Raw genomic sequence first — 17,249 nt, 5'->3', positions numbered from 1 at the left:
CTGCAGCTATAGCCGCACTAAACAGCCTCATCCCTGCAGCTATAGCCACCCTAAACAGCCTCATCCCTGCAGCTATAGCCACCCTAAACAACCTCATCCCTGCAGCTATAGCCGCACTAAACAGCCTCATCCCTGCAGCTATAGCCGCCCTAAACAGCCTCGTCCCTGCAGTTATAGCCGCCCTAAACAGCCTCGTCCCTGCAGCTATAGCCGCCCTAAACAGCCTCGTCCCTGCAGCTATAGCCGCCCTAAACAGCCTCATCCCTGCAGCTATAGCCGCCCTAAACATCCTCGTCCCTGCAGCTATATCCGCACTAAACAGCCTCGTCCCTGCAGCTATAGCCACCCTAAACAGCCTCATCACTGCAGCTATAGCCGCCCTAAACATCCTCGTCCCTGCAGCTATATCCGCACTAAACAGCCTCGTCCCTGCAGCTATAGCCGCCCTAAACAGCCTCATCCCTGCAGCTATAGCCAACCTAAACAGCCTCATCCCTGCAGCTATAGCCGCCCTAAACAGCCTCGTCCCTGCAGCTATAGCCGCCCTAAACAGCCTCGTCCCTGCAGCTATAGCCGCTCTAAACAGCCTCATCCCTGCAGCTATAGCCACCCTAAACAGCCTCGTCCCTGCAGCTATAGCCGCCCTAAACAGCCTCGTCCCTGCAGCTATAGCCGCACTAAACAGCCTCATCCCTGCAGCTATAGCCACACTAAACAGCCTCGTCCCTGCAGCTATAGCCGCCCTACACAGCCTCATCCCTGCAGCTATAGCCACCCTAAACAGCCTTGTCCCTGCAACTATAGCCACACTAAACAGCCCCGTCCCTGCAGCTATAGCCACCCTAAACAGCCTCGTCCCTGCAACTATAGCCACCCTAAACAGCCTCCTCCCTGCAGATATAGCCGCCCTGAACAGCCTCGTCCCTGCAGCTATAGCCGCCCTGAACAGCCTCGTCCCTGCAGTTATAGCCGCCCTAAACAGCCTCGTCCCTGCAGCTATAGCCGCCCTAAACAGCCTCGTCCCTGCAGCTATAGCCACCCTAAACAGCCTCGTCCCTGCAGCTATAGCCGCCCTAAACAGCCTCGTCCCTGCAGCTATAGCCGCCCTAAACAGCCTCGTCCCTGCAGCTATAGCCGCCCTAAACAGCCTCATCCCTGCAGCTATAGCCGCCCTAAACAGCCTCGTCCCTGCAGCTATAGCCACCCTAAACAGCCTCGTCCCTGCAGCTATAGCCGCCCTGAACAGCCTCATCCCTGCAGCTATAGCCACCCTAAACAGCCTCATCCCTGCAGCTATAGCCGCCCTAAACAGCCTCATCCCTGCAGTTATAGCCGCCCTAAACAGCCTCGTCCCTGCAGCTATAGCCACCCTAAACAGCCTCATCCCTGCAACTATAGCCACCCTAAACAGCCTCATCCCTGCAGCTATAGCCGCCCTAAACAGCCTCATCCCTGCAGCTATAGCCGCCCTAAACAGCCTCATCCCTGCAGCTATAGCCGCCCTAAACAGCCTCATCCCTGCAGCTATAGCCGCCCTAAACAGCCTCATCCCTGCAGCTATAGCCGCCCTAAACAGCAGCCCCGGCTGACCTGTCTGACAAGCCTGTAAATGTGTTGGTCATGTATGATTTATTTTGTTATTTTTGTTGGTAATGTCTATTGATGAAATGTACGGTAGTGAAAATGAATTTCCCCAACGGGGACCAATAAATCTAAAACGTCTGCCTTGTTTTTAATAAATACTTAGGCCTACTAAGCTACTGCAGTCTAATGTTGCCCCTTAAAGAAGCAAATGTTTTCTGAGGTGGTACTTTTGTGTTAGAGAATGACTACTTTTATGTAATTGCTCTTTGGCCACCAGTAGTAGATTGTGCACATCAGAAATTGCACTTCTACTACGTTAATAATTACATTTGAGGAAATAATGTATTAATGCCATTTTACAATTTATGTAACGATTTGTATTTACTGTAAATATTCACCTAGAGTATGAAAGGAAGGAATTCATATGGCCCCATTCCTGGGTGGATCGTGAGAGAAAGAAGAGGGGGGTTCATTATTTTGCAAGGCAGTATGCTGAAAAAGATGGAAAGCGCCACTCTCCATAACATATGAGTGTGGTCAAAAATTGGAATTGCCACAACATACTTTTTTAAGATATTCAACTCCTTACTGCCATTTGGCGCTTCCCAATTTGTCACGTTTCATGCGTCAGGTATATTGCGCCGAATGGGGCCATGTGAATTCCTTTCCTAGTGTGTGAACAATAAACAAAGACTAAATCAACAACTGAAATCAGTTCATCTAATATGTTCAATAGTCATGTGTTTACATCCCAAATAATGTTGGAATTTTATAAGAGAAGGTTTAAGAGGAAATGAAAGCGTTGGCTATCTCCAACTGCAATCATGTTCACTCAAAACTGCAATGCGGCTTTGGCACTCATTGAAAAAGTAAACAAAACTCCAAAAATTGTCAAAAACTTTGAGAAAGCACGTGTTGTTTAGACAGTATATATATTAAGGGAAAAAGTTCAGCTTGTATAATAATGTAAATAATAGGGTTGTTTTAGAAATACAAGCATACTGTATTTCCTTGAATTGCCGCCGGGGCGCTAATTCATTCAAAACCTCTTCTCACTCCTGCACTTACCAAAGGCATGTGATAAAAGTAAGCATGCGCTAATTATTTTAAAACCTCTTCTCACTCCTGCGCTTACCAAAGGCAAGTGATAAAAGTAAGCATGCGCTAATTATTTTAAAACCTCTTCTCACTCCTGCACTTACCAAAGGCATGTGATAAAAGTAAGCATGCGCTAATTATTTTAAAACCTCTTCTCACTCCTGCGCTTACCAAAGGCATGTGGTAAAAGTAAGTATGCGCTAATTATTTTAAAACCTCTTCTCACTCCTGCGCTTACCAAAGGCATGCAGTAAAAATTTGAGTGTGATGTAAGGGTACCATCATGAAAAGCAAATTTAATAAAAAAATGTTATTATGGTCTTACCTTTGTGTAGCGCATGTGTCAAATACATTTATACATTTGTGGAGACTATTAGGCTCTTGACTTTCAATTTACTCTTTGCACGCTTCCTAGTCACGTGACCGCCACAGTCCAATCAATTGTAGTTGTATGCCGGTAGCAGGAAGTGACTGGTATGCTCGTGCTCTATTTACTCTTTGGAAACTCGTCACGTGACGAGGGAGAGAGCACCGAATTCCCACGCCGCCAACACCAGCGTGCCTTGCCTGTCTGTCGGACCGTCGGCTCCACAAGTATATTAATAAAACATAGCTGCTTACTGTTCTTTTTAGCATATTCAATAGATTGGACCTTAAATCCTACTGAATAGCTCTTAATCTTCTTCCCTTTATGCGATTTCAAATTATTGGTATTGAAATCAGCCTCCTCCCTTATGAAAATGATGTCACTCGTGACGTGACGGTAATTGAAGGCAGGCACATACTATATGCCCGGCGGCAATTGAAGGAAATACGTTAAATCTGTCCCGATGACGGCGTTTGAAGCCCTGCTTAATGAGCAAGTCACTCTCTGGGCTGATGGCTGCATGAGGCAGCGGTGCAAAGTACAACTGCTGCAGAGGACATGTGGCTTAAAGATGTAGAAGGACAAAGTCAAGTGAAGTAAGCACTTTGCACAATTGAGACTTGATGCCCTGATCCTAATATTACATTTGAAAAGCTGCACAGGATGATGTCACCTGGAGGACAAGTTCAGGCTCCGATCCCTCGTTGATCAGGTGCAGCGTCGCTCGCCCTCGACGCTCGTTGTCGCGAATGTCGCAGGCCACCTGCGTGGCCTTCAGGCGCTCGTAGTGGTTGCTCTCACTTCCTGCCCAGTGGAAGATGTCCTGTCCATCACGCCAGCGGGGGACACACGGAAAGTCAGCGGGGATCCAGAGAAGCCCCCCCCCCCACCTCCTCACCTTGCCCAAGTCGATGATGAAACAGTCTCCTTTGTTGAAGCTCGTCCAGGACAAGTCCATCTCTGTGGCGCGGATCTGGTGCCGACCTTTCACCTTCAGCAGACGCTTGACGTTGACGTCGTTTGTGACCACCTGCTTGAAGCCTGATGCCACGCCCCCTTTCTGAAGCAGAAAGGAAGTGATGATGGGGATGACTAGGGTGGGGCTGTAGAAATGATGGACACACAACACTTTCATCCCACTCCCATTCCTGGGTGGCCATTCTCATGATGTATTATTGGCTATCAGAATTAGAACAAAACTCTTTCCAAACAGGTTCTAGGTAAGAAAAGCTCCTTCTAGTTGCATGAACATGGCCTCAACAAGTCTTTTTAAAAATAGATACTAAAAATTCTTATAGTGGATTTTTGAAAATCCATAAATAATCACAATTCGGATGTGAATGAATTTGGTGGTCTGCCATGAGGTGGCGACTTGTCCAGGGTGTACCCCGCCTTTTGCCCGATTGTAGCTGAGATAGGCACCAGCGGCCCCCGCTACCCCAAAGGGAATAAGCGGTAGAAAATGGATGGATGGATGAATTTGTTGGTGCACCCCTAGAAATTTACTAGGCATGTGACTCTTTCAGCACCTAAAGATTCCATCTTATTCTGATTCCTCAGCTGATCATAACTTTATTATAAGGAAACTTTTTCCAAAAAGATTACAGGTTGGAAACACTCCTTCAGGTAGTACATACAGTTGTTCTTATGCTATGTGAACTCACTATGTTCTCTGCTGCCTGTACATATCCTACTAAATAAGACCTACACTGTTTCAATGTCCACATTTCTCTGTTGATGCAATTGTTGATGACTGAAGTTCTGATATCAACCAAAGCTCCTCATCCCACCCCCCGGATTGTAAATAATGTAAATAATTCAATGTACATACTATGATGATTAACTTGTGTGATGACTGTATTATGTTGATAGTATATATTTGTACCATGAATTGATTAACGTGGACCCCGAATTAAACAAGTTGAAAAACTTATTGGGGTGTTACCATTTAGTGGTCAATTGTACGGAATATGTACTGTACTGTGCAATCTACTAATAAAAGTATCAATCAATCAAAACAGTATATATACATACATACATACGTGCATGTATATGTATACATATGTACTATATATATATATATATATATATATATTATATATGTAGGTGTGGGAAAAAATCACAAGACTACTTCATCTCTGTCGATGAAGTAGTCTTGTGATTTTTTCCCACACCTACATATTGTGCTCTACCACGCTATCGAGCACTATTCTCTGGATAATCCAATCAAGACATATATATATATATATATATATATGTATACATATAAATATATATGTATGTATACATACATATACATATATACATATATATTATATATATATATTTATATATGTATATATATAAATATATATGTATGTATATGTATACATACATATAGACACACACATATTTATTTAATTTTTAAATAGATTTTTAAAAATCATGACTCGAATTAGAATCAGTATAAATAAGAATCGCAATTCAGATGTGAATCTATTTTTTCCTGCACCCTTAAAAGGAAAACATTCATTCCAATTAATCACCTGATTAATGTATGCTAACTTATTTTTAGCTCATGCCAAATGTAACACTCTGTGACTTAACCCTGTTATTATTCTGCATAAAGTTCTTAGTCCTTTGACAGCCTTGGTAATAATACTAATAATATATTAATATTAGTGCTGTCAAATGGTCCCCCAAATTTTTTTTAGGTGAATCACACTTTGTGCATTTGGATTAATCGTGATTAATCAGAGTAAACTACTTGTTTACATCATTTAAGTTTACCTAAAAAAAGATCCGGATATTTTTACGCGATGCAATTTCATGTCAGAATGTCATCCACAAACATTTGTTTGTGTTTTACTTGAATGTACATCATTTATTGTTCAAACCCTGGTAAGACTTTTATATAAAGTATTGTGGGTTTTTTTTAAGCAAAATTAAGTTCAGATCATTGACAACAACCCACGCTGACTTTCAGGTAACCATTTGCCCGTTAGATAAAGAAGCTCAAAATAAACGACTGTAAAGTGCAATTATTTGGACTCTGGAAGCCAAATTTAAGGAAAAAATATATAGCTGACTTTTAGGAACACTAACACAAAACCTCACAATAATGTCTGATTGAAAGCTAAAAATGTTATGACAGACCGCCTGAAACAGAAAGGAATTTTTTTTGTTTTTACTGAATGAGACACCATGAATGTACATGAAAATAAAGAATGTTACAATATTATCTATGAAGCATAAAACACTGAATATTGACAACATATGAAGGTCACATCCACATATTTTACAATCAAACCAAACGCAACAAAAGTGCAACAAACACAGCCAAATATGAACCCGAAAAAACAGAAACCCCACCTACAATGTGATATATGTGATATATCACTAAGCTGCACAACTTTGTTGTAAAAATCTCCTTCCACGTCGGTCCCTGACACCCACATTTCACACTCTGTGGAAACACTGCTTGGTGCCTCGTCTCACCTGCTCTGACTTACATTCATTACTTATTACTTACATTAATAATTACATAGCAACTCATTACATGACCATAGTCACTAATTACATGACCATAGTAAGTCATTAGTTGACCATAGTAAGTAGTTAGATGAGCATAGTAAGTAGTCAGATGAGCATAGTAAGTAGTTAGATGAGCATAGTAAGTAGTTAGATGAGCATAGTAAGTAGTTAGATGAGCATAGTAAGTAGTTAGATGAGCATAGTAAGTAGTTAGATGAGCATAGTAAGTAGTTAGATGAGCATAGTAAGTAGTTAGATGAGCATAGTAAGTAGTTAGATGAGCATAGTAAGTAGTTAGATGAGCATAGTAAGTAGTTAGATGAGCATAGTAAGTAGTTAGATGAGCATAGTAAGTAGTTAGATGAGCATAGTAAGTAGTTAGATGAGCATAGTAAGTAGTTAGATGAGCATAGTAAGTAGTTAGATGAGCATAGTAAGTAGTTAGATGAGCATAGTAAGTAGTTAGATGAGCATAGTAAGTAGTTAGATGGTCATAGTAAGTAGTTAGATGAGCATAGTAAGTAGTTAGATGAGCATAGTAAGTAGTTAGATGAGCATAGTAAGTAGTTAGATGAGCATAGTAAGTAGTTAGATGAGCATAGTAAGTAGTTAGATGAGCATAGTAAGTAGTTAGATGAGCATAGTAAGTAGTTAGTTGACCATAGTAAGTAGTTAGATGAGCATAGTAAGTAGTTAGATGAGCATAGTAAGTAGTTAGTTGACCATAGTAAGTAGTATATGATGCAGATTCCAAGCATGTAAAGACTTCGAGTGCAATACGTCCGTCATTGATTTTTTATTTATTACTTTGGTACTCCTGTCTTGTTCTGTATATTGTACAGTATTTGTATTTTGTGCTTCTATAGTGTTTTGTATATTGTACAGAATTGCTTATTATTTTTATTGGATAGTAGTCTGTTTATTTCAATTGTTAGTTTTTCCTTTATTACCTCTTATGTCATTTATTTCACCCCATATTTGTTCCCACTACCGCACCTTAAGTTGGAGTCTTTAATCTCGTTATATGCAAATATAATGACAATAAAGTTCATTCTATTCTATTCTACTTAGTATAGTTGAAGACTTAGTGTAAGGGTGATTATAAAAGATGAGTGCACATCATAATGGCAGCTACACTTTACATCTTAAACATCTAAACTAATTATTTGGGCGGGCCAGATTGAAAAGCTTGACGACAAACAAAGATATTTGGAGGCAGCATGCATGCGTGGGGTCACCTGGTATTTGATGCCCCTCTTGAAGTAGCGCATGAAGTAAACGGACTCATAGTTCTGGAACTCGGTGAACTGAATGGGGGCGCCGCCCAGGGCGCCGTCCAGCTGGGTCATGAAGATGGCGGCGGCCCCTTTCTCGTCCTGGGAGGTCTCGGCGCCTGCACAAACACAAGTCAAGTACAAGTGCGTCCCCGGGGTGTGTGGCGCCCGTACCGATCCAGGTGTGGACGTAGTAAGACGGCCCCGCGGTGGTGTGCAGGACAATGTAGGAGTCTCCCGTGTAGAAGTTCCCGTGGAGCTCAGGCGGGACGGGCTTCAGGTCCATCTTCTCCACGCGCCACACCTGAAGGCCCGGCTTCTTCCCCGCCGCCTCAAACTCTTTGTGGGCTGCCATCTTCTTCGGGTCCTGATGCAAAAACAAGTTATTGGCAGGTTTCGAGCCCAAAAGAGGTTTTTGGAGATCTCGCCTGGGAAAAAGTAAGTAGAAGTGTGGAAGAGAAAAGAATAAAAGAGAAGAGCTGTTAAATAAGTCATGGCTCACCTGGGCGTGTCCCACCTGACTTTTGTTCCTGCTATTATTACAAAGGCTATTATGGGATGGCGCCTTTCTTCTTGCTTTGAGCTTATGTTACATTCCCTGACGCCTACCTTCTCAAATCCAAAAGAGTGACTTTCAGCAGGAAGAAGGACAAAGGTGTTGAAAGAGTCTCAGCCAGGAAGAACGAAGCCCACTTACCTGCAAGAAGTTGTCACACAGGAAGTGTCTTTGTGTCCAACTCCAGCGTCTGCCTGACGCCCAGCACTCTTATAAGGTAGGGCAGTGACCCCGCCCTCCTTGCATGGACACGCCCCCTTCATTCCACAAAGACAAAGCTTGTTTGCGCTCTGAAAAAACAACAAAGGTGTGATTGACGTGCTGGCGCTTTTGACTTCCCTTCTTCAGCGGCGTCCCTCAAGGCACCTGTCACGCACACACCTCAGGGTGCGGCATGTGGCCTTGCTTGGATTGTGTTCACTACGGCGTTGTTGGCGTGTGCAGACAGCAGCAAAGCCGTGTCGCCTCGCATCAACCTCGCTCCTGCGGCGGCCGGCCCAGTCAGCACATTTTTCCTGATTGTGAAGTGGGAACACAATGCAACACGCACACACATGGCTGAGCACAAAGTCTTGTCCCAACTTGAGCGGACCAGAACAAACCCGTCTGTGTGCTGCAAAAGTGCGGAGGGCGTTTTCTGCGACGACTGGTTTGGAGCGCCGCCACTGGCAGCTTTCACAAGAATGCTGCTCAAGCCACTCACTAACCTCTCGTTCTCATGGAGGACTTCTCCAAGGTTCTGTCCCCGGTCCACTGCAAAGATCCACCCATTACCCCGCTTGGCCGATGATTGGCATTTTGACCTTTATGTTGGCTTTTTTAAAAGGATTCATTTTCAACAGTTTGACAAGGACACCAGTAGATACAATAAATACCAGTGAAGTAGATAGAAATAACCACTGCTCAAGCACCTTCTGCCTTGCTTGAGAAAAGTTTCCTTTTTTCCCCCACCACAACTCCCATTTTTTTGCCGGGAAATCCAGTTTTTGTCCTTCTGTCTTCCTGGTTCCGGTTTGTTTTCGCGACTGCAGTGATGGCACCCGCTCAACAAGCCTTGGAGGGGGGGGGGGGGGGCGGGGGTTCAATAAAGGACAGCGGCGAGTTTTGTGCTCTGTGTTTTGATGGAATAACGCCTATGTGTCAAGGTCAAGGCCCGCCAATGAATGAGATTTGATTATTATTACAAACTGCTGCTGTTCTGCACGCACCAATACTCCATCAGTGGTGGCGCTAGGAATTTTCTCAACGGGGTCCCAGGGACCCCATCAAGTCATAAAAATGGGGTCCCACAGTACATTTTTGGGGTCACACTTTTTTGTAGGCGTTTTGAAAACAAATGTTATATCTCACATTACATATTGTCTTTTGGAAAAAGGTTGTCATAAACCTTACTTCATTCATTAAAAAAAAGGCTACAAAATAAAATAAATGTTTCTGCAAATGTAAATGTATTCAGTTATAAACATTCATTCACTTTCTTCTTTCCTTCATGGATCTAAACTTTACCGCTGCCACTAGTTTTGTATATAATTGTATTGTAATATTTTCACAACGTGTTTGTTCTATTTTTGGCTAAAGTAAGACAAAGAAAACAATCCGAAGTTGTCTTTATTTTGATGTTATTATGCCATGACTTTAGCGGTTGGGAATAGATTTTCCTCCATGCGGCCCCTGAGCTAAAATGTGTTTGACACTCATGGAAAAATGGGACAGAAATGGATGGACATGAAGACGACAGAAAAGATATCTTTGCCAAACGTCCGGATTTTGTGTACATTTTTTGGGAGAAAAAGGAGACTTATTATATAAGAAGAGCAGGCAGCAGCTCACACATTCTCATACTTTCTGTAACACCATACATCCATTTTCTACCGCTTATTCCCTTTGGGTCGCGGGGGGCGCTGGTGCCTATCTCAGCTACAATCGGGAGGAAGGCTTCGTACACCTGGACAAGTCACCACCTCATCACAGGGCCAACACAGATAGACAGACAACATTCACACACTAGGGACCATTTAGTGTTGCCAATCAACCTATCCCCAGGTGCATGTCTTTGGAGGTGGGAGGGGCCTATCCCCAGGTGCATGCCTTTGGAGGTGGGAGGGGCCTATCCCCAGGTGCATGCCTTTGGAGGTGGGAGGGGCCTATCCCCAGGTGCATGTCTTTGGAGGTGGGAGGGGCCTACCCCAGGTGCATGCCTTTGGAGGTGGGAGGGGCCTATCCCCAGGTGCATGCCTTTGGAGGTGGGAGGGGCCTATCCCCAGGTGCATGTCTTTGGAGGTGGGAGGGGCCTATCCCCAGGTGCATGCCTTTGGAGGTGGGAGGGGCCTATCCCCAGGTGCATGTCTTTGGAGGTGGGAGGGGCCTATCCCCAGGTGCATGTCTTTGGAGGTGGGAGGGGCCTATCCCCAGGTGCTTGTCTCTGGAGGTGGGAGGGACCTATCCCCAGGTGCATGTCTTTGGAGGTGGGAGGGGCCTATCCCCAGGTGCATGTCTTTGGAGGTGGGAGGGGCCTATCCCCAGGTGCATGTCTTTGGAGGTGGGAGGGGCCTATCCCCAGGTGCATGTCTTTGGAGGTGGGAGGGGCCTATCCCCAGGTGCATGTCTTTGGAGGTGGGAGGGGCCTATCCCCAGGTGCATGCCTTTGGAGGTGGGAGGGGCCTATCCCCAGGTGCATGTCTTTGGAGGTGGGAGGGGCCTATCCCCAGGTGCTTGTCTCTGGAGGTGGGAGGGACCTATCCCCAGGTGCATGTCTTTGGAGGTGGGAGGAAGCCGGAGTACCCGGAGTAGAACCCACGCATTCACGGGGAGAACATGCAAACTCCACACAGAAAGATCCCGAGCCCGGGATTGAACCCAGGACTACTCAGGACCTTTGTATTGTGGGACAGACGCACTAACCCCTCTGCCACCGTGAAGCCACTTTCTGTAACACCCACTCCATTATTGGGATGGAGAAAAATCCCATATTTTCACCAATTTTCCAAGGAGATTTCCTATATTTTGAAATGGTGTTAGAATAATGGTGTATATATTATCACCATAACTTTATGCTTAAGGGCTGTTGATATAAATGATTGTTAATTGTGCTGAAGTGGTATTTTTGTATCTATGCAAGCTGGTAATCTGAAAGATAGCCAGTTGTTTTTATCAGTGTTGTGTCCAGACTCGGCCTGCTGACTGCCAAGGCCCAAAATTGGGTTACGGGACCAGACAAATCAGACACCGGGCGATAGCACCAAGTGTCAACATGTTTGCATTTTTGTATAATCATATATTGTGTCTAAGTGGAGTTGTCGAGTCAATCCCCTTTCCCTTAGCCACAGTGATGTAATAGGGAGTTTCCTAATAAATAGAGGAGGCATGCGGGCTTGATTTTTTAGAACATAGTTTGGATCTGTAACTAGAGTACAGCCAAAACACCTGTCTCCTCATGAGCTCTATTGAACTCTGTCTCTGCATGATTCCTTGCTTCTTGTCTGATTAATAGAGGCCATCAGTGTTTGAACCTGACAAATGGACATGTCCGTGTTCTTCTTAGACAGATCATAAATGTGTTTGTGGAATTCCCTGATGGTTTGGTGCTGAATTAGCGCTATATTACTATGTCGCTGCTGGTGTGACCTAGTTCTAAAAACCTTGTCCAGCTGTTAACTTACGCATATTATTCATGTTTAAATATATTTTACCTAAAGAAAAAAAAATATATTTTTTTTATTGCTTTATTTAATTTCCTATGATGCTGCACTGAGTCTTTGATTTACTTAGAATAATTTTCCATTTTGTCTATTTGTGAACTTTTGTGGTGATGAGACAGTGAAAGTGGCACATTGTGGAAAGTGCTCTGTGTTTGGTAGCACCTGTGCACTTTGTATTCAAATGATGGGAAGGACATGAGTGTTGCTGGCCTTGCTTTTTCTTTAACTACACTTTCTGCCGTGCACCTCTATATTTTTGTTTTTATAAATTTTTTGGACAGTGCGTTTTTCCTGTATTTTGTAAATATATTTTACTGCAAATGAATATGGGCTCCAAATATGGGTTATGGGCCTCCTTGACTGCTAATAATCGGTATCGGCCCAGAAAAAAAACATACGGGTCGATCTCCAGTCCACTGTGAGGTCCAACTCAAAGATTGTTATTAAACTGCCGGGACATTGTCATTAAAAGAACCTCAATGAACTTGTTAGGCTGTTTCTAGCAGGAAGTGCTGGAAACAACTGGGCAGTGGGCCCTTTGGAAGTAGGAGACAAGAACCGCGTGTCCAGCAGGTCGCCCTGGAAAACAGGAAATGCATCCTGCCGCTGGTTTTTCAGGTGTGTGGACAGGCATGAAAGTCAAACAATTAGAATATCGTGCAAAGGTTTGTTAATTCCAGCAATTCGATTTAAAAAGAGAAAGTAATAGAGCACATTACACCAGTTTTAAAGTTGCTGCATTGGCTCCCCGTCCGCTTCAGGGTCGATTTTTAGGTTGTGGTATTATTTTTTAAAGGTCTTGAGGACCTTGCGCCTTCTTGTCTGTCTGACCTGCTTGTACCGTATCAACCCTGGTGGATCTGGCACTGGCCTTTCATCTTTAGTAAATACAAAGATCCATGGCAGGCAGTATTGAGCCACTACGGCCCCCAGGTGTGGAACAGCTGGCCAGAGAACCTCAGGACTGCAGAATGTAAAAAAAGGCTAGAGAAAATGATTTTTAATCAGCTTTTTTACTCATCATGCTAAACTCTCCTGTTTTTATATTATTGAGTGTGTTGATTTTCATCTTAATACTGTTATTCTCTCAATTTACAATGTGTATTAACTTATTAATGTATTATTTGTATTTTATTTATTTTAAACAATTTTTAGATGGTATTAAGTTGAGTTATTCTTAAGTGTGATCCCCTCAAAGGTAGTGTTTTACCTACATATCCCTCAGTGCCGTGCCATGTTTTGTTATTGTCAACAACAAAAGTGTGTGTGTGTGTGTTTTCTTCCCTTTTGCAACATGTACAGTACAGGCCAACAGTTTGGACACATCCAATGTGTTTTCTGTATTTTCCTGACTATTTACATAGTAGATTGTCACATCAAAACTATGACACCTGTGAAGTGAAAAACATTTCAGGTGACTACCTCTTCAAGCTCATGGAGAGAATGCCAAGAGTGTGCAAAGCAGTAATCAGAGCAAAAGGTGGCTATTTTGAAGAAACTAGAATACAAAACATGTTTTCACTTATTTCACCCTTTTTTTGTTAAGTAGATAACTCCACTTGTGTTCATTGATACTTTTAATGTGACTATCTACAATGTAAATAGTCATGGACATAAAGATTGAATGAGAAGGTGTGTTCAAACTTTTGACCTGTACTGTATATATTTTCTATGTACAGTATAACTATGATGATTATGGTCATGAAAACCTCAAATTGAAAAGGTTTGAGGATTTGGGAGTTTCAAAAACTGTACACCATGATCATTGAATAATAAACAAAAGCTGGACATATTTCACTTTGTATGTTATAATTTCCTATCACATATTAGTTTCACAATTATGGCTGTCATGAATGGACTATTGCACGATATTCACATTTTTGGAGTTCCACCTGTAAATGCTGGTTGCCATGGTGAGCATCTGGAGGCGTCGCAATGCAAGAAAAAAACCCATGATTCTACCTTCCAATTAAAGTCAACCATCCATCCATACTTTTTCTACCGCTTGTCCTGTTCGGGGTCGCTGGAGCCTATCTCAGCTGCATTTGGGCGGAAGGCGGTGTACAACCTGGACAAGTCGCTACCTCATCGCATGTTCAATACAGATAGACAGACAACACACACACCATTTAGTGTTACCCATCAACCTATCCCCAGGTGCATGTCTTTGGAGGTGGGAGGGGCCTATCCCCAGGTGCATGTCTTTGGAGGTGGGAGGGGCCTATCCCCAGGTGCCTGTCTTTGGAGGTGGGAGGGGCCTATCCCCAGGTGCCTGTCTTTGGAGGTGGGAGGGGCCTATCCCCAGCTGCATGTCTTTGGAGGTGGGAGGGGCCTATCCCCAGGTGCATGTCTTTGGAGGTGGGAGGGGCCTATCCCCAGGTGCATGTCTTTGGAGGTGGGAGTGGCCTATCCCCAGGTGCATGTCTTTGGAGGTGGGAGGGGCCTATCCCCAGGTGCCTGTCTTTGGAGGTGGGAGGGGCCTATCCCCAGGTGCCTGTCTTTGGAGGTGGGAGGGGCTTATCCCCGGCTGCATGTCTTTGGAGGTGGGAGGGGCCTATCCCCAAGTGCATGTCTTTGGAGGTGGGAGGGGCCTATCCCCAGGTGCATGTCTTTGGAGGTGGGAGGGGCCTATCCCCAGGTGCATGTCTTTGGAGGTGGGAGGGGCCTATCCCCAGGTGCCTGTCTTTGGAGGTGGGAGGGGCCTATCCCCAGGTGCCTGTCTTTGGAGGTGGGAGGGGCTTATCCCCGGCTGCATGTCTTTGGAGGTGGGAGGGGCCTATCCCCAAGTGCATGTCTTTGGAGGTGGGAGGGGCCTATCCCCAGGTGCATGTCTTTGGAGGTGGGAGGGGCCTATCCCCAGGTGCATGTCTTTGGAGGTGGGAGGGGCCTATCCCCAGGTGCATGTCTTTGGAGGTGGGAGGAAGCCGGAGTAGAACCCACACAGAAAGATCCCGAGCCTGGGATTGAACCCAGGATTACTCAGGACCTTCGTATTGTGAGGCAGACGCACTAACCCCACTGCCACCGTGCTGCCCGTAAAGTCAACCTGCACTTCCTAAAGATGACATCACCATCAGCAATAGCAGCAATAGTAAAATGCGCAAAAAAAAAAGAAAAAAAAAAAAAAGTGATCAATTCGTGATAAACATATACATTTATTTCTATTTGTGGTCATTCTATAAGCCAACAATCCAGAGAGGCCTGGCAAACACAAGTCAGTGAGCTGTGCTAAATGAGTCCATGAATGGGATGACTTGGAAGACGCTGCTGTTGAGGGAGTACTCTTCACAGGAAGTGGCACCAGGTGTCAACATCAAGTCACATTTGTCCGTGACACAACATGCTAATGTAGCAAGCTCTGCTAACCAGCGCTGAACTACAAGGCTGCTAGTGTTTGTGTGTTTGTGTGTTTGTGTGTGTTAGGACAGTACTTGCAGTCTCACAGCTCCTGTCTGCTTTTTCAAGATGGCCACCGCCTGCTCGTGTGTGACGCCATCCAGACTTTCACCGTTGACGGACAACAGCCGATCGCCTCGCTTCAGGCGCCCGTCCACCGCCGCTGCGCCCTGCACGCACACACACACATTTAAAGGAGGAGCAGCACACACACACACACACACACACAGACATTTAAAAGAGTGCAAGGAGCAGCACACACACACACACACACACACACACACACACACACACACACACACACACACACACACACACACACACACACACACACACACACACACACACACACACACACACACACACACACACTTTGCTGAAGACAGTCTTGACATAGATGGGCAGATCTCCGTGTGTGCTCCCAAATCCACCCACGATGCTGAAGCCCAGTCCATTACTAGTCCTCTCTAGACAGATAGTACGGGAAGGTGGACCTCTGGAGGGACCAGGGAGAGTTTGCAAGTTAGTGCTGGACTGTAGTGTGTGTGTGTGTTTGTATACTCACTGTGTGTGTGTGTCCTCGGTGTGAGAAGACAAAGTGGCCAAGTTGTCCAGCTGACTGAAGATGTTGGTGTCTGCCACCACCTGACACACACACACACACACACACACACACACACACACACACACACTAGCATCAGACTGCATTCTTACATACACAGTGGAGCAAAAAAGTATTTAGTCAGCCAGCGAATGTGCAAGTTCTCCCACTTCAAATGATGACAGAGGTCTGTCATTTTCATCATAGGTACACTTCAACTGTGAGAGACAGAATGTGGAAAAAAATCCAGGAATTCACATTGTAGGAATTTTAAAGAATTTATTTGTAAATGATGGTGGAAAATAAGTATTTGGTCAACCATTCAAAGTTCTCACTCATGGAAGGAGGTTTTGGCTCCAAATCTCACGATACATGGCCCCATTCATTCTTTCCTTAACACGGATCAGTCGTCCTGTCCCCTTAGCAGAAAAACAGCCCCAAAGCATGATGTTTCCACCCCCATGCTTCACAGTAGGTTTGGTGTTCTTGGGATGCAACTCAGTATTCTTCTTCCTCCAAACACGACAAGTTCAGTTTATACCAAAAAGTTGTATTTTGGTTTCATCTGACCACATGACATTCTCCCAATCCTCTGCTGTATCATCCATGTGCTCTCCAGCAAACTTCAGACGGGCCTGGACATGCACTGGCTTAAGCAGGGGGACACGTCTGGCACTGGAGGATTTGATTCCCTGTCGGTGTAGTGTGTTACTGATGGTAACCTTTGTTACTTTGGTCCCAGCTTTCTGCAGGTCATTCACCAGGTCCCCCCGTGTGGTTTTGGGATTATTTCTCACCATTCTCCTGATCATTTTGACCCCACGGGATGAGATCTTGCGTGGAGCCCCAGATCGAGGGAGATTATCAGTGGATATCTGCTTCCACAGTTGATTTTTTCACACCAAGCTGCTAGCCTATTGTAGATTCACTCTTCCCAGTCTGGTGCAGGTCTACAATTCTTTTACTGGTGTCCTTCGACAGCTCTTTGGTCTTGGCCATAGTGGAGTTTGGAGTCCGACTGTTTGAGGCTGTGGACAGGTGTCTTTTATACAGATAAAAAGTTCAAACAGGTTCCATTAATACAGGTAACGAGTGGAGGACAGAAGAGCTTCTTAAAGAAGAAGTTACAGGTCTGTGAGAGACAGAGATTTTCCTTGTTTGA

The 17,249-nt window shown here is 44.5% G+C and overlaps 2 protein-coding genes across 4 annotated transcripts in view; both read right to left on the bottom strand.

The window, feature by feature from the left end:
* The window catches only part of scinla (scinderin like a), a 17,130-nt gene extending 8,430 nt beyond the window's left edge, over positions 1-8,700 (bottom strand). Inside the window, exons 1-6 of one of the 3 annotated variants that reach the window (XM_061888572.1) lie at positions 8,534-8,560; positions 8,339-8,467; positions 8,011-8,203; positions 7,801-7,955; positions 3,948-4,109; positions 3,723-3,872 (exon numbers count right to left, since the gene is read on the bottom strand). In XM_061888572.1, the coding sequence (XP_061744556.1) occupies positions 3,723-3,872; positions 3,948-4,109; positions 7,801-7,955; positions 8,011-8,191 (648 nt within the window). In that variant the 5' untranslated portion in view covers positions 8,192-8,203; positions 8,339-8,467; positions 8,534-8,560. Of the gene's footprint in view, positions 1-3,722; positions 3,873-3,947; positions 4,110-7,800; positions 7,956-8,010; positions 8,204-8,338; positions 8,468-8,533 lie in introns of all 3 variants that reach the window. The other 2 variants (XM_061888573.1, XM_061888571.1) reach the window with 2 other exon arrangements.
* Positions 8,701-15,225: 6,525 nt separating this feature from the next.
* The window catches only part of patj (PATJ crumbs cell polarity complex component), a 49,690-nt gene continuing 47,666 nt past the window's right edge, over positions 15,226-17,249 (bottom strand). Inside the window, exons 45-47 of the mRNA XM_061888570.1 lie at positions 16,052-16,131; positions 15,859-15,982; positions 15,226-15,656 (exon numbers count right to left, since the gene is read on the bottom strand). Of these exons, the coding sequence (XP_061744554.1) occupies positions 15,510-15,656; positions 15,859-15,982; positions 16,052-16,131 (351 nt within the window). The 3' untranslated portion in view covers positions 15,226-15,509. The remainder of the gene's footprint in view (positions 15,657-15,858; positions 15,983-16,051; positions 16,132-17,249) is intronic.

The sequence above is a fragment of the Nerophis ophidion genome, linkage group LG26 (assembly GCF_033978795.1).
Source record: "Nerophis ophidion isolate RoL-2023_Sa linkage group LG26, RoL_Noph_v1.0, whole genome shotgun sequence".
In the NCBI taxonomy this organism is placed as follows: Eukaryota; Metazoa; Chordata; class Actinopteri; order Syngnathiformes; family Syngnathidae; genus Nerophis; species Nerophis ophidion.
Note: the sequence above shows the minus strand (reverse complement) of the source record. Positions and strands in the feature narration are given on the sequence as shown.